Source organism: Salarias fasciatus, chromosome 4 (assembly GCF_902148845.1).
Source record: "Salarias fasciatus chromosome 4, fSalaFa1.1, whole genome shotgun sequence".
Taxonomy (NCBI): domain Eukaryota; kingdom Metazoa; phylum Chordata; class Actinopteri; order Blenniiformes; family Blenniidae; genus Salarias; species Salarias fasciatus.
In genome coordinates this window covers 7131115-7150334 of record NC_043748.1, presented here as the reverse complement: position 1 = coordinate 7150334, position 19220 = coordinate 7131115, and the positions used below count along the sequence as shown (strand labels likewise).

At 42.9% G+C, this 19220-nt stretch overlaps 2 protein-coding genes across 2 annotated transcripts; one reads left to right on the top strand and one right to left on the bottom strand.

Annotated features, from left to right (window-relative positions):
• Positions 1-3304: 3304 nt before the first annotated feature.
• LOC115387729 (protein FAM104A) lies at positions 3305-7692 on the bottom strand. Its single transcript, XM_030090568.1, has 3 exons — positions 7181-7692; positions 6150-6267; positions 3305-5374 (listed from the first exon to the last, which is right to left on the bottom strand). The coding sequence occupies exons 1-3, from the start codon at positions 7195-7197 to the stop codon at positions 5153-5155; spliced, it is 357 nt and encodes a 118-aa protein (XP_029946428.1). The 5' UTR covers positions 7198-7692; the 3' UTR covers positions 3305-5152.
• Positions 7693-8438: 746 nt separating this feature from the next.
• hid1a (HID1 domain containing a) lies at positions 8439-15431 on the top strand. Its single transcript, XM_030089782.1, has 19 exons — positions 8439-8606; positions 9253-9402; positions 10114-10284; positions 10678-10794; positions 11374-11480; positions 11604-11720; positions 11834-12041; positions 12133-12189; positions 12285-12425; positions 12535-12625; positions 12699-12850; positions 12937-13015; positions 13188-13352; positions 13475-13702; positions 13922-14073; positions 14147-14233; positions 14344-14435; positions 14531-14689; positions 14779-15431. Exons 1-19 carry the CDS (start codon positions 8541-8543, stop codon positions 14840-14842), a joined length of 2403 nt encoding a protein of 800 aa, XP_029945642.1. The 5' UTR covers positions 8439-8540; the 3' UTR covers positions 14843-15431.
• Positions 15432-19220: the final 3789 nt, after the last annotated feature.

The window sequence follows — 19220 nt, the reverse complement described above, 5'->3', positions numbered from 1 at the left end:
TTACAAATGCGAGACAGCTTGTGTGAATATTCTCCTCGAGCATCCATAAAAAAAAACCGAATGGTTATGGCCGCTACGTGATGCACAATACTGCTCGCAATGTTTTGTTCCGTCTTCTGGGGGTGAACATTTATTATGACGGATCGGAGGCCTTGACAGTAACTCCGCTCGGCAGTGAAAACACTCGACTGTACGCCGTCACAGCAATGCATTGTGTGAAACTGAATACAAAGGCCGTAAAATGGAAATGGAGACGGTGACCCGCGCACTCAAAGGCCGCCGGTTTCCTCGCTCTCCTTCGTCTGGTCGGCTGAAAGCTTTAAAGCCTGCGGACGGCTCCGCAGGGCAGCGCCGCTGTTTGCTTTCTTTTGCTTTGGGGAAATGGCGACCGCTTCTCAGCCGCATGTTTAGGCTACGGCCGCCGAGATAGCCCGGTCCGCCTCTCCACACCAGCTCGATACAGGATGAAGCAGAGGTGCTGATCTTAAATCGCTGTGGTGTTTTTGTTTTAAAGCTAATGGCCAAACTCCTGCTTTCCTTCAGATATTATGAAGAAAAAAAAATAATCAATTCATGTAAATTTAATGAAAATAAAACCCAATGTCCTGCAACCAACTAAATATCCGTCTCGATTGCCGACCTGTGAATCACTTCATCATCCTGACGCAGGAACAATTCCCTCTCCTTGTTTGCCCGCCTCTCCGTGCTCGCCGCTCCAGCCAGGCCGGGGCAATAGGGCACCGCTAATGTGCTTGGTGGGTCATTAATTTTTAGGACGACCATGGGGGCACCGGAGCAGGCCAGCTTTGTTGTTGGAATATTAGGTGAAATGGTGGTCGGGAGGCAAAGCAGATGTTTGTGTTGGCTTGCCAGAGAAAAAAAAAGAAAAAAAAGAAACGCAATGCCAACCCAATCACCATCTCAAGCCGGGCAACAGCTGCTCAAATATATACTTCAAACAAGGGTGACCGGATCAACTCGAACCACCCTGATTTCTCTCCTCACGTGTTTCGGCGCCGACGGAACACACGGCGCACCGGAAGGTGTTTGTCTTCTGAGATAATCCAGGGCGAGCACGACTGTTCAAGGAGTTTTCATGTTCTGCGAGTCTTGAAGCTGAAGGTGAACCGGACACTGATGAATGCAAAACACACGTAAGGTTGTCTTGCCTGCCCGTATTGTGTTTCTCTGGCGTTCGCCGCGCTCTCAACCTTTTGAGGAGAGATGGGAATCAGCCGCGAGGGCACAAGACGGAAAAGTAGGCATAGACTAACCTAGATTTTGTTGCTTTTTTTTTTTTTTTCTGGCCATGGTAAAAATATAACAATGTATGCGCATACATAGACCCAAGAACAAGGACAGTGCGTTTAACTCTCTCCCGCTCCTCCGCTCAAGTGATATGAGCCATTCATCATCGCCCACCTTCATATCTGCGCGCTGCGAGGGAAGGACAGTGAGAGAGTGAGTGTCTGTGTTTTGTGCGCATGAAAACAGATTAAAGATAAATATCTTCTACATAGGCCACACGTCTGGATCCGGTGGCACCATTCCAGGACAGTTGTGAGTCTTACACTGCCAGGAATGCTGCCGAGTCCAGCTAACGCTCAGAGTGTGCTGCCCTCTACTGTTTCCAGCACAGCTGTCTGTGCATAAAACATCTGCACTGGGATGGATGCACTGAAACCTTTGTAACTAAAACGCATATTGGATCATTTATAGGTTAAAATAACACATTAATGGAAATAAAGAAGCACGTAAAATACAAAAACATGACTGTTATAATCAATTTAAGGCTTGACTTGAATGTAAGGGATCTTATTTGAATCTGACAGAAAAGAGAAGCATTTCTGTGATGCAAGTTTCAAGGACTTGCTGTGCTGGGAACAGTAAAATAATAAATAAATAAAAATCATCAAGCATTTCAGTATAAGAATGAAATATCTGGTTCTGTAAATACACTTTTGATATTTTAAAAAAAACTTGTAACAAAAGTGATTTCGGTGTTTAAGTTTCATCATGTTTCATTCTTTTTAAAAACTAAGAGTAGATAGACTGTTATTTTTGGGATGTCTCCACTATGAGACACTTCTGCTGATCCACAGACAGTAAAATGGATCAAACCATTCTGAGGGAGATGTGGGGGAGGATCTATTCTTTAGAATAATGTTTTTTGCACAGGCGCTTTCACAATCCTTACCAGGATACAATATAATGTATTTAACTGATGTCATAATTCCTCCTTTTCCAAGTAAAGTTGTTTCCACAGTCTCTCCCTCCTGTGATCTCCGTGTTTGGGAGTTAAATGTTTTACAATACAACTTGAATCAGGTGCAGGCTAAGTGTTTTAATTCTACACTTAAGAAAAGCTGCTCAAATAATAATAATAATGTATTTATTTTTAATGGACATTTTTCATTATCAGGTGTTAAAAATATTAGCATAAGCTGTTGGTAATTGCATCCTTCCCAGTGTAATTACACATCAGCTGCACGGCTCTAATGTGACTGTTGTGTGATGATACAAAAGCATTCCTCAAACAGACGTATTGCAGATGATAGAGACTCCCATACAGCTCTCTAATCACCCCCCTCTCTCTATATGTTGCTGTACTTCAGTTCATAAGGAGCCGCGCACCTGAGAAAAGAGCTTTGTTGTCACAAGGCAGGGGCATTTCTAATCCAGAATTTTCAATGGCTCATTTGTCATCTCTAATTTTGCAGAGGTGGAGAGAGAGAATCAAAGGAGGCACGTATAAGGAGGACCTGGCAGCAGCCAGCATGGTAACCGTGGTTACATGTGGTGCATTAATGTATGTAATCTGTTACTGTAGCCGTAACAAGGACACGTAGTGTGCTAATTAAAGAAACCTTTCACTGCTCCTCCCCTCGACTCAGGTCATGTCTCATTAAAGACGGTCGAGGTACATAGGGAGTCATTCATTACCGGCTATTTGGAGAGAAAACAGAAGGGTCGAGGGAGATTCCTGTCGGCACAAATATTACCCAGCATGCAGCCCTGCGAGGTATTTCCTATAGTATGAATTGACAATAGTCAGCTCACCTCTTAAAGAAATGCATGAAGTTCATCTCAAGAGTACTGGAAAGAGTTAAGAATTGCTTCAAGGTACAAACTCTGAATGGCCTGAAGTTAATCTTTAAGGAAAAAAAAAAAAAAAAAAAAAGGTACTCTCTCAAGCTGTGGAAAATATGTGGGAGGAAGATGCTCTATATTCTACAGGTTAGTGCTTTAGGGACAATTAGGCAAAGAAAAAAAAACCCAAATTAAACCAGTTTTGTTCAAAAACAATAAATTTTATTTTTGAAATGAGGAAATATTCACAAGAAAAAAAAAAGCAATGGCTGGTTATTATCATGTACAATACTAAATTACAAAAAATATAATTAAAAAAAATAAAACCATATCTTCAATACCATTTCTGGCACACTGGATAAAAATATCAAGCAGCCGAGCTTGTTCCTGGGTCAGTGCGTCAGTAACAGAACCAATCAAAGAGAAGGCGCCGCCTCGCACCGGGACCCCGGGAAGCCTCGCTGGGTGTTCAGTGAGCAGGGACATTCACACAGCAACCTTTTCCAGTGGCGGTGCAACGGCTGGGTGGCGCGTCCGCAGGTGAAACGGCGTTTTAGAAGGTTTCAGGAATACTGTGAGTCGAGCCTGAGGAAAGTCTCTATTGTTCATACAAGCTGTGCTGCCACCCGCCTGACAAGAGGAAGACCCCATATGCTCCGACACCGCAGCCTATAACCCCGCCCACCCCCCCATTGATGAAAAAAGTGGATGATTGAAGAATGGATTATGAAATTTAGATTGTTCCTTGATGAGTGAATAATGCCTATGATCACTGTAGTTTTTCATGATCACAGAAAAAATATTCTGTTCTCTGAGGACCTCTGGCATTCACATCACTGCTAGAAATTCAGTCCAACATGTATAATTGTGTAAAACAACATAATCTCAGTCTGGGACTGTTGGATTATGCTGGCAGCTGACTGATAACGGTCAAACCTTAAGAATGTAACAAACAGGCTCTTTTCTGTGTAGTTGCATCACTTTAAAGGTAAAATCTGATCAGATATTTCAACTTGTAACGTTCAACTATTTGATTTTATTAACGATATCTTTGAAGTCACAGTGTGTGTTGTTACCTAAACGTCAGGAGAAAACAGTGATCATGTCTCAGCTCACCAATTTTGGAAATATGCATAAGAGACAATCTTACGATGAAGTTTTGCTTAAAAACAAACAAAAAAAAAGAAACAAAAATGCTGAAAAGCCACAAGACTGAAGTAGTATGTTTATGAAGTTTTCACTCTGCACATGACCCTGGATGTGCTGATGAGAAAAATGTTGGCAAATATGTTAAAACAATAAAAAAAAAAAAAAATCCCTGTGTAATGAAATCTAAATGCATGAGCCACTGTAAAACCAATCCCTTTGTCTATACCCTGAATCCTAAACACTACGCTTTGCTCAACTCTACTGTCAGTTTTTGGAAATATTCTATTCGCTAAGTCAGGACGTAGAACTGAGCCTCATTGGCCAGGTTATCGCCAAAAGGTCTCGCAGTCCCCTGTAAAGGATCCCTGTCTGAAGGTCGAAAGCACATAAGCAGTTCGAGACGAGTGCAAATCCTTCCCTGAGACTGGTCCAAGCACGCACACACACACCTGATTCAACACCACACGGCCCAAGTACCCCACTAGAAGACTAAACGGGTCACGCTGACCGGCCTAAATTTGTTTTGGTGCCACTTTTGCAGCTTCACTGTTTCCAACATTTAAGACAAAAAAATACGAGGATTCATTATTATTAGTCACGACAAGGCTCTCGGAGCAGCATGTAAACCAGACTGGTCAGAAATTAGACATGAACAAAAAAAAAAAAAAAATTTTTGGAGTTGGTCACACAGTTATTATTGCTAAAATGATTATCACTTTGATCTATTTGAATGATGAGCCCCTCTCACAAAGACATCTGACCAGACGCTGGTATCCACCCACAGACCTGTGAGATGCCTCAGTAAACTGGAGATGGGTTTAGGGAGGAGCCCGGTGAAGTGGTTCAGCACGTGATGCTCCGACATGCTTCGGGGCATCGATCCTGGGCCGGCACGCGGGGGAACGCCGCGGCATCATGTGTCTCTGAGCTGGGCTCGGCTCTGCAGGCTCTGGAAGTGGGCCTCCTTCAGGATGCGGTTGATGTGCAGGTACGTGATGGGGTCCGTGGGTCCAGCCGCCTCCGAGGAGTAGCCGGAGCTGAGCGGGCTGCAGGGACCCGCGGCGCACTGGCTGCTGCAGCTCCCGGCTGCATGCTCGGGGCTGCTGAGGCTGCTGCTGCTCTCACTGTTGGACGACTGAAAGAAAGACAGTGCTCCTTAAATATGAACATCAGTGATGAGGAGGGTTCAAAATAACCTGGATATCAAGGACAAGTGAGGTAGTGGAATACACAGCCTCAACACAGATGATCTGATGTGTTTTACAAAATACCACAGAGGCCTCACTGACCAGGGCCCTGAAGAGAATTATAAAATTAAGTATTTATTCTTTTCAAAACAAGTCTCGTTTAGTTCAAAAGAAATCTACATGTTAGACCAAATTAGTCAGTATTATGAAAGCTGTGAGAGCATAACCCAAAAAATGAAATAGGTGATCTTGCCAGCTGTGAACAAACCACCATCTTTCTTCAAGAACAGCCATTTTACTTTTCATACAAAATATGAGCCCAAATGGTCGCACTGACATTAACACAGGCTCATATACACGAATCTGGTTGTGTTTACATGTGTACGTTCTGAAGTTACCGTGAAACTAAGGTTAGACATATTTTTGAAGGAGTGTTGCTGTGAAAACTTTGTAAAATGGTTTCATGTGCTTCAGGATTGTCAGCGAGTGTTGTTTGCTGTGTTACACAGGAGTCAAAACACACTGAGATCAGAGCACACGTCTTCATTTGACCCCATCCAGTTGACGTTTTGGCCGATCGCCTTTCGGAAATCAATGACTCAGGAAATAATTTTGACCAATGAGAGATGTTTTACACCATCAAAAACCTCATGAGGTGAAAACAAGTCACAAGAACAATACTGCTGCGACTAATAGGAATACTGATACGAATGGAATTCCTACCTCAGAGTCCCAGGCATCCCTGCCTGGTTCAGGAGAGAGAGGATGCGTGCCGCTTGGCCTCTTGGCTTGGGGCACCAGGTGGCCGCTCTCCTCATCACCAGCACTGCGCTGTCGTTTCCTGTTAAGGGCAAAATCCAAATAAATCACACACATGAACGAGGAGGTACCGACTTCACAGTAGTTCAACAAATCTCTAAAGAGTAAGTGACATGTAGGATCGCCAAAGATCTGAAGCTGTGGGTGAGATGGGTTAATAAGAGAACAAAACTATTTTTCCATTCTGATCTGTTTTTGAAAGGTCAAAAACCTGCAACACTGTTCTTCATTAGTTTTTAATATATTGACATCATGTTGAACAGGCTTACAGTTGGGGCTGGTTCAGACCATTTTCTAGTTAAGCTGCAATAGGTTGAGACCTATCTTTCTCGCTCACCGTGCTTCACCATTACATGTCACTGAAATCTGTCTCTACAGTGTAGTTTGGGTGCTCTCTTCCCTTCTGTAAAATATCAGACAGTGAAACCGGAAGTTTGTGGTCTGAGCCTCATGTCTCCAACACATAGTTGCCATTGCTCTGAATCCTATCATTTTATCTCATATCCCCTGAAACCAGTCAGAATGCCAGAAAATCTTCACCTCTGAGTCTTATTCTGAAGGTTTCTTCCCATTGAAGGGGAGCTTTTTCAATTCACCCTCAAATGTGCTTGCTAAAGTGGAATTGTTGGGGCTTTCCTCTAAAATGATGTCTTGAGACAGCTGTGTAGTAAAACTGAACTGAACACTGACGCTAATAATACCTCATCTAAAACAAACGAGGCAGTTCTCATAACTATCGTCACTACAGAAGGACTAATTAACAGACAGAGGCAATCAACTAACTATCAGTAGATTTCTGGTCTGACCAGCTGCTGCTTGAATGTGTGATTACATTACCATATACTGACTGCTTGAAGCTGGCCATAACGCTGATCCCGAGAGTTTGAGACAATATTTCATGATATAAACTTATAGAAGCTGAATGTGTCACTCACCTGCTTTCAGTCAACATATGATGGCACTTATTGATCCAGAGGTGTTGATATGTTTGTGCTGTGATCAGTCCAGGCTGCAGACCTCGTTATCGCAGTTTGTTGATCAATGGCCTGCTACCTTAGTAAAGCTAACCTCGCCTAGCTAGCTCGTTATGCCGAAAAACGAAGCAATCCTGACATCCATTTTAGAAAAAATAAACAGCTGTCGTTGTGATTTAAGCAGACGCTTCGGGATGCCGTTAATTGTTTGGTAGTTTGGTCGTTGACGAGCTACGATCCGCTCCCAGGGGCTTTATCACTGCTTACAAGCTAATGCTAACCGCGAGCTACCGCTAACATTATTCTTGTTTGCACTCTAATAGCTGACCGCAGTTTATAGTACACACATCGCACCAACTATGTCTTACAAGAAAAATAATTTCGGCGTATTAATTTATCGGAGCAATGGTTTAATCTAAAGAAAAAATGGCACTAGCTCCTTACCACCTCACCAAGCGCGACTGTTCTGTTTACATGCTACTGCGCCTGCGCGGAGACCAGTCATGGGGAGTTCACGTACTGCTAGAAAATTTTGCACTAAATCTAACCCACCCTAACCTCGCGAATCAAAGCTAAGATTTCGAGAATCAAAGTATAATAAACGCTAAATATTAATACGTAAATATTTAAAAAAAAATGTTTTATATGTTTGTTTTCTATGTATATATTAAAACCCTTGAATTAAAGATGTTTTAGAAAATAGCTTAAACGTACGAGCCGTGCTAAAATGCAACATCAAATTGCCCAGGCGCACACTCTTCATTTGAGTACAATTAAGTTTCCAACCGGTTCAGGCTGACTTTCATGAATTTAGTCACGTGTTTTATAATCACACTGTGATTTTACAACTAGTCTTTATTTGAGTCATCCAAGATGTCATCAGGGAGAAGAGTGTGAAACGATATTCACTGTCCAGATGATGCCGCTGTTGTAATAACAATGGCATTTTTTCGACACATTGCAACTTGTTATTGATACAAGAATTGAAAAAATGAAAATAAAAAGATAATTATTTAAATAAATGTGTCAGTCATTAGTCTCGTATTTTATTGCTGTTTTAATTAAATATTATACATTTCAAAAATCATGACATTCGATCTGCTGTTTTTTCGACGGTATAACATTTAAAAGGTTTAAACAGAGGGGGAAAAACAGAGTATTATCAACCCGGAAGTTACACCCTGTAGTGCAGCCTGCCCGTCCAGCCAACCAATGGAGTAAAAAAAACGCCTCCGCCAATGACTCAAGCGACGGACGGAGGTGAGATTATCTGGGATTCTCTGCTGCAGCGGTCCTGTTGGGATCAAGAGAAATAATCGCAATGGGCAGCACCGACTCCAAACTGAACTTCAGAAAGGCGGTGATCCAGCTCACAACCAAAACACAGGTATATGGATATTGATTTATATACATACGCGTCTCTGCAGCACTGAGCCACGGAGGCAGCGCGCGCACCGAGGAGCAGCATCTCCGAGGGGATGAGACATGACGCTCATGATGTGCAACACAAATAACAAACCGTTTGTGTCGCTTAGCTGGAATATGTCTTTATTTTTCATCAAAAATGACAATATCTATAAGATGTGTTGCTTCAAAACAAAAGCCCGAGTGCGCAGAACGTGTCGTGCTTGTCGCTGTCTGGATGAAATGATCGTCGATCGCACGTTAAGATAAACCAAACAGCCCAGCTCCTGATTCTGAGCCGAGACAGTCGTGTCCTTGGTGGCGTACAGCTAAATCACAGCGGATGACGTCCGTCCGGACGTTTGCCGATGCGGCAGGTGGACTGTGCTGTTTGGACAATGTGCCTCATAATAATGCTGCTCTCTGTTTACACTGTCATCACGCAGGCCCGAGATGCTCTGTGCGATTTGATCCACATCATCAAACATATGCAGGAATATAAGAAAGAGCAGGAAGACGTTTTTATTAAAATGCAAAGCAACGCCCACCACGTCATTTAATTAAATCTGGCAGGAATAACATGCTCTATTTGTCTCAAGGGAACTGAAATGTAAACATCTTCTCTCCAGCCAGTAGAAGCCACAGACGATGCCTTCTGGGATCAGTTCTGGGCAGACACCACCACCACGGTGCAGGATGTTTTTGCACTGGTGCCAGCTGCAGAGATAAGAGCCGTTCGAGAGGAGTCCCCTTCAAATTTAGCAACACTCTGTTATAAGGTACACACTAAATCAACATTTGTCACATCCGTGCAGTACTGATTGGTCTTTTGAGTGGAAATCACACGTGAGCACGGCTATGTCCAGTTTGTGCTATGGACTGATGTTTTCAAAGTACAGATTTTTGCCCAGCGGAGCCGTGCACAGGCCTTCAGACCTTAGAATACATGAGTCAACTCCCCTTCCTTTCCCCGTGCTTCCCGTCTCTTGCTCTCAGCTTCCTTTTGAAGCTGCCTATCAGAAAGAAAACAGACATAATGGGGCTTGCAGCTTAATCAAATAAAGAAGAGACGAGAGGCTTCAAAGCCCAGCTGGTTTAAAGAGTTTGCTTCCTAATTTAGTCTCAGGCTTCATCAAGCTGTTGATGAAATCTAGATAATGACTCATCAGATAAATAGGTGTGAAGGTAGAAAATGATTAACACATACCTTCCTTTGTAAAATGTGCTTTGTCAATGTTAGTGTTAAATAAGATTACAAAAACACAAATTGTATTGACGAAGTACAGGTGTCAACACGTTAATGAAATATTCATATACTGTTTCTTCAGTTTTAAATGACTGAATAAACAACTGCAACACGTTTTAAGTAGTTGTGTACCAGCTCTAATATCACAAAGTGAGTTTGACCTAAACACACTTGCAGAACCCAGCAGCTGTGTTTAGAATGTTCCTGAACAACCACCCTCAGCTCCCATGTTTCATGACTGCAGGCCGTGGAGAAGCTGGTGCAGGGGGCCGAGTCAGGCTGCCCCTCTGAGAGGGAGAAGCAGATTATCTTGAATTGCACACGGATCCTGACCCGCATCCTTCCGTACATCTTTGAGGACCAGGACTGGAGGGGATTCTTCTGGTCCACAGTGCCTGGAGCTGGGAGGGCCGGGGTGAGTGGGCACGGGAAAGAGGAGCCGGATTTGTCAGTGATTCAAAATATGTGTTGCCCAATCAGTACCTCTGTTAAAATAAGATAAAAACGTGATTGAGAATATACAACAATGTGATTTATGTAATAATCTGACTTTGGCTCACTGCCAAAATGATTTGCTTCGGCTGTTTCCTGAGTGCCGTTGTCTTTCTGTTGATCATTTAAGTTTCCTCATTCTCCCCATGAGGAGGTGTATCGTACTTTCCTCTTTCACAAGCAGAGCAGGAAATATCACTTAGTACAATACTTAATGACAAAGCATTTTTCTTGTTTCACATTTTTTGCCACTGTAATCTCAGTGAAAGGAGAGCTCCGTGTGTCTGGATGTCTCACTCCTGTCGGTTCTTTTCAGGGAGACGAGCTGGACGACGATGACGGAGCTCGACCGCTGGCTGAGTCGCTGCTTCTCGCCATCGCTGACTTGCTCTTCTGCCCTGATTTCACTGTGCACAGTCACAGGAGAGGCCCTGTAAGTACTGTACCCCGTGTACCGTCTAATGTCCCTAATTTGCCATTGTATCGCTAAATTCATTACAAGACGCACAAATGAGCAGCTATTACCTTGACCTCACCTCAACGTTTGTCAAGGTTTATTTCTGGGCTGAATCTCCTTCTACCTGCATCATAGTTGCTGAACTAACCAGTCATTCGAGTTTACCTGAATAAACAACTTGTCCGTCATACCAAGAGGAAGCCATCATCCCTCATGACTTTAGCATGGAAGGAATGTTGCACATCAGACTGCAGTGTTCTCACTGTGAATGCTGTTTATTGTTTGTTAGTTATTTCACCCCCTTTATTTCACAAACCGTGAAAAAAAATGCTGTTTCCTGGCAGGCTGGGTCATAACCTTGCTAAAGGTTAGCTTTAGCAAAGGATGGTAGCATTATTATCACAAATGAGAAGTCAAAATATCTTCTACAATCAACATCAATGACAGATCCAGTCATCAAGGCACCAGACAAAGAATTAACCATGCTGAATTTTTGATGAACAAATGTGGTGAATGTCTAAGTTTCCATTTGAATTAAAAATACTGACTGTGCAGGATTCAGTGGAGAGCATGCAGTCTATAGACAGCTGTGAGTACATCTGGGAGTCAGGAGTAGGATTTGCACAATCTCCGCCTCTCAACTACATCCATGATCTGAATCGGTAAGTGAGCCACTTCAGTGTAACAGTGAAAAACAAACCTCTATCCTAAAATGTCTTTCTAACTTTTTGTGTGTGTGAACCACTTTGATTCTTCTCCCTCCTACATGTTTTGGTCCTTTGCAGGTCGGAGTTGCTGAGATTATTGCTGACCTGCTTCTCTGAGGCCATGTACCTGCCTCCCTCTTCAGACAACAGCGTCCTCAATCCTTGGGTGACGTTCTTCTGCTCTGCAGAAAACAGGTGAGGAGATGAGATCCGAACATGTTTTTAAAACCCAGACACACTCATAAGTATTCCTATTTACCGATTAAAGTGATCTTCCTTTAGTCTGATCTTCATGTCTTGGTTCTCAGACACGCTCTGCCTCTGTTCACGTCCCTGCTGAACGTGGTGTGCGCCTATGATCCGGTGGGCTACGGCATCCCCTACAACCACCTCCTCTTCTCCGACTACCGGGAGCAGCTGGTGGAGCAGGCCGTGCAGATCCTCATTGTGACGCTGGAGCACGATGGAGGAGTCCCCCACCGCCCTCCCTCCCCCTCCAGCATGGAGGAACAAGAGGTACGAGGAGGCCGTGACAAAGAAAAAAATCAATGTGAAGAGCGTGCATTCTGAGTTTAAGGTCACTGGAATAACTTTGTTCTTTGTGCAGTCTGCCGGCCCTGAAAACTTATTTGTGAATTATTTGTCGAGGATTCACAGAGAGGAGGTACGTCAGTCATCGCTTCTTTAGAAAATCAACCTTGAAGTTTTTCTGTCAGGATTCCTGTTCAAAGCGTTTTTTTCCTGCTCTCCCTCTGCCAGGACTTTGATTTCGTCCTGAAGGGTCTCGCTCGCCTGCTGACCAATCCATTAACGCAAACATACCTGCCTAACTCCACCAAAAAGATCCAGTTCCACCAGGAGCTGCTGGTGCTTTTCTGGAAACTCTGCGATTTCAACAAGGTTGGAAAGGAGAGCTAAGCTTCCTAAATTTGGAAATTGAGTCACCCTCCCAACAAAAATCATAATTCATTGTGTGTTATTTTTTTTAATTTTCTTTTTTCAATCACAGAAATTCCTGTTTTTTGTCCTGAAAAGCAGTGATGTGCTGGATATCCTGGTCCCGATACTCTATTACCTGAATGACGCCCGGGCCGACCAGTGTGAGTATTCCACAGATCTCTCACGAACACAAATGTCATTATCACTCTCTGACGGGATTTCCTCGTGTTGCAGCGCGCGTCGGACTCATGCATATAGGTGTGTTCATTTTGCTGCTGCTGAGCGGGGAGAGAAACTTCGGCGTTCGCCTAAATAAGCCCTACTCCATCCACGTTCCCATGGACATCCCGGTGTTCACCGGGACGCACGCTGACCTGCTCATAGTGGTGAGACAGACGCCGGTAGCGTTCCCGATCGCCGTCTAATTACAATGCAGTTAAGCCTCACAGCTGTCACTCTGTTTATTTTGTAGGTGTTTCACAAGATAATTACTACAGGCCATCAGCGTCTCCAGCCTCTCTTTGACTGCCTGCTCACCATCGTTGTAAATGGTGAATTGCTTTTCTTTCTTTTTTTTTGCAGTTTATTTGACAGTGCCCATATCTTTTTTGGCACCATCAACATTTAGCACATGCTTTTGGGAAACAGATGTTTGAATTACAAGAAAATGTACTTTTTTATGATTATTTCAGCCAATATTTCTTCTTCTGTTTGGTTGCCCAGTTTCCCCTTATTTGAAGAGCCTGTCAATGGTTGCCGCTAACAAACTGCTCCACCTGCTGGAGGCTTTCTCCACCACCTGGTTCCTCTTCTCCGCCGCCCAGAACCATCACCTTGTTTTCTTCCTTCTTGAAGCTTTCAACAACATCATCCAGTACCAGTTTGACGGTATGAAAACTCTGAAAACTGAAATGTGATACTGTCTTGAAGTGATCTGACTTTTAAATTGACTGTATGGATATTAATGTGCTTTTCCTCGGGGAATCTGTTCCACTTCTTCTTACTTCTAGGTAACTGCAACCTGGTGTACGCCATCATCCGCAAGCGCAACGTGTTCCACCAGCTGGCCAACCTGCCCTCTGACCCCGGCTCCATCCAGAAGGCTCTGCAGAGGAAGAAGAAGTCCCCGGATGTCATTTCCCGCACGAGCTCCCAGGAGACTGTGTCCATGGAAGGGTCGCACCCCGCAGTGCCCGCCGAACCGGGAACACTCAAGACCAGTCTGGTCGCCATGCCAGGTACACACACCATCAATGAAGTATTATTCACTGACTGGGTTTGGACTACACTTGTCATGTCGTTTGACGAAATGGTAATCAAATTTTACTGTATTCCAGTTGATTTCCAAACATGTAATAGAAAATGGAAATCAAATATATTTCTTAAGTCTGGTTTCACTCCTTATGGTCAGATTTGCTGACAAACACAATTTCAAATCTACTTCTATTTTGAAACAGGCATTGATAAACTGACTGAGAAGTCGCAGGTATCAGAGGACGGCACCATGGTGTCCGTCCCAAAGCCCAACTCCTCGCACGCCGTCCACTCAGACCAGGGTGCCGCCGCCGGGACCAGTGACACCGAGTCCAACTCAGGCAGAGACAATGAAGTAGGTGTGCTTTGAGTGTGTGTTTACTTAAATCCACGTGTGTATTTTTAAATGCATTTCTTCACATTTTCAGGACGTTTTCTACACCGAAGCCGAAATGGAGAGAAGACGTCTGTCGAGCGCGTCGTCCACGTCCTTCTGGGCCGCGACGCCAGAGTGGGTCAGTGTGTACCGTTTTGCCTTCAGCCTCTCCCGATCATGTTGACAGATGGTTTATATTTACTGCAGCAGAACTCAGATTCACTTCAGGCCTGCTTCCTTTTGTCCAAGGTCATGTCCTGGAAGTGTAAGTTACCCCTGCAAACGATCATGCGCCTCCTGCAAGTGCTTGTCCCTCAAGTGGAGAAGATCTGCATCGACAAGTATGTAAAGTAAACACTCCTATCTGCTCAGATTGTAGAAGTCCAGGTTTAGCTCTTATCGAGTGTTACGCAACGTGCTCTGTGTTTTACCGCAGGGGCCTGACAGATGAATCAGAGATCCTGAAGTTTCTCCAGCACGGCACGTTAGTGGGCCTGCTGCCCGTTCCTCACCCCATCCTCATCAGAAAGTACCAGGCCAACGCAGGCACCGCCATGTGGTTTCGCACCTACATGTGGGGTGTCGTTTATTTGCGGTGAGTCAGACACGATAACTGAGCATCACGGAGACTGACAAACACACACACACACTGACTGAAACTAATTGAATATTTTGTTTTTCTAGCAATGTGGACCCTCCGATCTGGTATGACACCGACGTCCGCCTTTTTGAGATCCAAAGGATGTAGACCTTGTGATTAAAACGGGACTGTTTCCACTCCAGGGTTCATCCTTCCGTCAGTCTGTACTGATTTCCTGGTAAACCTCACTGTGTTTGACTTCCCACATAATCATAATGCTTGCCTCACAGAGCGCTCTTTGGGAAGGAGAGTTGTGAGGTCGAGGTTCCTCTCATATTCAGATGTTTGAATTCTCAATATCATCTTTAAACAATTGTTTGTACATTTCTCCAGACCACAGAATGTCTGTCAAAGCTCTCAGACGACGACTGAAGGACGATGCTCAAGTTCTTGACAGCATTAAAGCAAAAGGGGCAAATATTGTTTAACCTTTTCGTCTGACTTGTTATCAAGGATGTGATGCTTTTTAGTGAGGATTTGCAACATATCCTGGATGGCACAGTATTCACGTTTCACATTATTTGTTGTACTTGATATGCTTTAAAGTGAAACTTGCACCTTATTGCGTTGTTATGGATGTAGTTTGTGATGTTTGGAGAACATAATACAGATTGTATGGTTTTATGTATTCTGCTCAAGATGTTTTAAACTGTATTTTCGTTAACCTGTCCTCAAAATATATATTGATATGCATCTATGAAACCTGTGTTTTTCAAATTACTGAAGGATGGTGACGCAAAATCCACAGTGAGAATATTTTCAAGCTTAAGTCTTCCAATGCATGCACTGGAGGTCTATCAATGACTCTTAAAATGTAGTGTAATGGGATCAGTTCCAGAGCCATGCAACGCTAAATTGGATAAAACTTGCATAAAAGATGGAAGGATATACATTTTTTTCCATTACCCCCCGCCATGTCACTTATGTCATACTTGTATGATAACCACTAGAGGGCGCCAATACATAATTTTAACCATTTGTGCCTCAAGCAAGCGGGATCAGCTCCTTTGTGAACCAATATTGCTTCCAATTATCTAGAAAGTTTAGATATTTAACAATAGCAGACAGCGTAATCTATTTTTATTTTTTCAGACTGAAAGATAGTATTAATTCTAGTGCAGATTTGAAACGGTTTATTCCAGTATGAGCTGTTTACAAAAGTTCCCATCAAAGTACTTATCAAACAAGATTAAAATTTCATCATGTAAACCTTGTAACCCCTCATTAAACCCAAGTCCATATGTTGAAAATCCACAACATGATTAAACAGACAGTATTTTTTAAACAAAGTATGTATTTAAAAGGTTTAAGAAAATATTTAAAATTCAAAATTTCTCCAAAAGTCAAAGTAAGACCCATTATTTGGTTCAGCTAAGACATCAAGTACACCTCAAAGAGACTGGCGATGCAGTGCATTCGATAAAAGATTCCAAAAGGAAGTCCGATGTTCACAATGGAGGTCCACATTGTGCGTTTGAAGAAGTGCGTCTCCACGTGGTGGTCAAACTGAGGACGATCCCCGAAGGCCGGCATGATCCACAGCTGCAAAGGCAAAGAACAGAGATAAATTGTACATATTTTCTTGAATCATCCCTGATCTCTTACCGAAGAAACCGAGTATTACTACAACTTACAATAACATTAGAAAACAGCAGAAAGGCACAGACTTCCTTCAGAACTTTTCTCTTCCAGTTTGGCTTATTGGAACATGAATTCAGGCCAACTGCAGTGTTGACTTCAGGGTGTTCTTTGAAGGCCTGGCCGTTCGTCCGCAATGCTGCGTCCTGTGTCACGTGGAAAGCCCTATAAACAACGCAGCCAATCACGGTGCAGACAGACATCAAGCTCACGATCGCTATATTCCTGACGAAATGCATCAGCAGAACCTTCTCTCTCTTCTGCTTGACTTCTGTTACTATGTCCAACTCGTACAATATAAAGGTCATCAGTCCAGTGATCACCAGGAGTGATCCAGAAACAGATCCAACAAGAGCGTCCTTCAGATGAAATATAGCTTTGCGGTGGCCATGATCCTCCGCGATGCGGCCCACATTTTTCCGCATGACATAGGCCATAGCAGAGGCAAAGAGAAACGGAAAGAAAACGGTGTTGAAAAGTACATTTTTCAGGCAACACATGAATATGCTACTAATAGCATATTCTACAGAAAAGATAGTAGTACAAAAATACATTGTAGTAAAGTTACCTCGTGAAAAAAGGTGAAGCAGGTCCTTAAAATGTGCTTAGCTACATTTTTCATTAAACACTTTCAGGGAGGACAATTTGTACTTCGGAAAGAACATCAATATGCAGCGTACAAACTTGAGGTTCATGGTTCATGCACCTGATCATATACATGTTTCTTTGGAAAGTGAATCTGTGTATTACAGGTTGAAATATGATTTAAGCCAAAACAGCTGAGAAGTGTGTTGTCAAAAAAATTAACAAAAATAAAAAAATATATCCTCTTTACTGTGTTTCATTAGTAGTACTGCAGTAAAGGAAGCGTGTACGTTTTCACATATCTTCCTCCTTGTCAATGACACACTAATTACGGTACCTGTTTTTTTTCGGGTTTTCTCCCAGAAGAATGTGTCTTTCAGGCATATGCCGATAGGAAAATTTGAGATCACGATATTGGTGGCCCAAAATATCACGATTCATGATATTATTACAACAGTGGCGCGTTGCTTTTAGTACTATTGAAAATGCCCCAAAACGCTGAAACCTATCAACATCATCTATCAACAACACTGTGAATTTCAACATGAGCAAATTTTGATAAAGTAGAGGAAAAAAGGAAACTTTTACCCTCGCCTAATTTTTTTTTCAGATTCCACATTGAAAAACCCCATGGTAACAATGAAGCAGCCATAATGATGCCAATGAATGCATTCAGCAACTCCTGGACTACAACTGTAGCAAGTTTCATGAGAATAACACAAAGCACAGAGATTTTTAGTGCTGTCAATTTTAATTGCGATTAATCCATTGAGGTCTGCCAATTGGGTCAAAGAAAAGAACAAGAGGATAATAGTGTTTTTTCCTGACATTGGGACTGATTTATGAGGATTAGATTCTTCATTGCAATTAATCTCAACTTTAAAAAAGTTACTTGTTGACAGTTCTCCATGAATTAATTACGATTAATTGTGATCAATGCGATTAAATTGCGATCAATGCGATTAAAACTGACAGCACTAGAGATTTTATAAAGTCTTTAGTTTGGATAGAACCCGGCAAACCCTCCATTTGGCCACTCGAGACCAACCTGTGCCAAACTATACTAAGTGGGTTTTTAACTTATTTGAAAGGAATCTGACTTTAAAATACTTTTAATTTCCACTACAGGAGTCTGTATATATACAATGCACCCTTTGGCTCTGACATTGAGCCGCTATATTATACATTTCTGCACAGTTTTTGTGCAGAAAGCAGCCGCTAATTGCCAACCATTGGTCTAGGTTAACTGGCTAATTAGCTGTTAGCATACAGCTAACTCACTGGAAATACTCCGTGAACGATGTTTTGTCGGATCTGAAGCTCTGTGGCTATTGAAGAGTGTCGCCAACAGCTTTCAACAATATTCCCATCTGATCTTTACTTACTTTCTACTTCAGTCAAAGAGGCTGATTTTACTTGAACTTTGTGCTGAAGGTTACCAACAGATGTTCTGGATTAACTGGTTTTCATGTTAATTGGTGACTGACTTCCTGTAGCATCTGATGTTGAAATCTAGCAGAAATCCTGAGCTGTCCTAGAGAACCTTGTTTAAAGGGCCTGTATCATGCTTTTTTAGCGAGTCCAAACCCTATTGTAGGCATTAACATGGTAATTGTTTATTTTTGGCGCTAAGGAAAAGTCATTTTGTGTGAAATAAAAGACTTTCTGGGGCTAATTCTGAAACCCGGAAGAGAAAATGCTCTGTTTCACTGAAAATCCCTCCTCTCCCCCTGTGGACTTTGACTGACAGTGTACTTCAGCCAATCAGCGCTTCAAAACAAATACGTCATGCATTAGCTTCTCTAAGGGTTTAGCTTTAGCTTTAGCTTCTCTGCACACAAAGACACGCGAAAACGTCTTTTCCTGTTAGAAACTCACCAAGCGCAGACCCTTCAGACTCTTGCTCTTGCTTGATTGTTGCTTTCAGACGATGGTTAAAGTTTATCTCCGTATTCGGAGATACAGAAAGCGGCAACGCTGATTGCCGAGGGCCTGCAGGGTGGGGGGACTCAGGGGAGCCATCGTCTCTCATTGACGTCACTATGGGTTAACAGACCGTTTTCATGGATACGGCAGGGGCTGCCTCTCTGAGCAGCAGAAAAACGAGGAAAGCTCAAACACACAGGCACAAAGGGAAAAAAACGCCTTGGGGGTGTTTCTGATGAGTGCACAACTATATAAAAAGGTTAAAACATACAAAAAGTGACTTTTGCATGATACAGCCCCTTTAACCACATTTACAATGAAGTCTATATCGCATTAC

Excerpts from the sequence above, each read along its gene's own strand:
- LOC115387729 (XM_030090568.1), bottom strand. Across the intron at positions 5,375-6,149 it reads GGGATGCCTGGGACTCTGAG|TCGTCCAACAGTGAGAGCAG; the intron begins GTAGGAATTCCA and ends TCTTTCTTTCAG.
- hid1a (XM_030089782.1), top strand. The coding sequence starts at position 8,541 with ATGGGCAGCACCGACTCCAAACTGAACTTCAGAAAGGCGGTGATCCAG. Across the intron at positions 13,353-13,474 it reads CATCCAGTACCAGTTTGACG|GTAACTGCAACCTGGTGTAC; the intron begins GTATGAAAACTC and ends TCTTACTTCTAG. Across the intron at positions 13,703-13,921 it reads CAGTCTGGTCGCCATGCCAG|GCATTGATAAACTGACTGAG; the intron begins GTACACACACCA and ends ATTTTGAAACAG.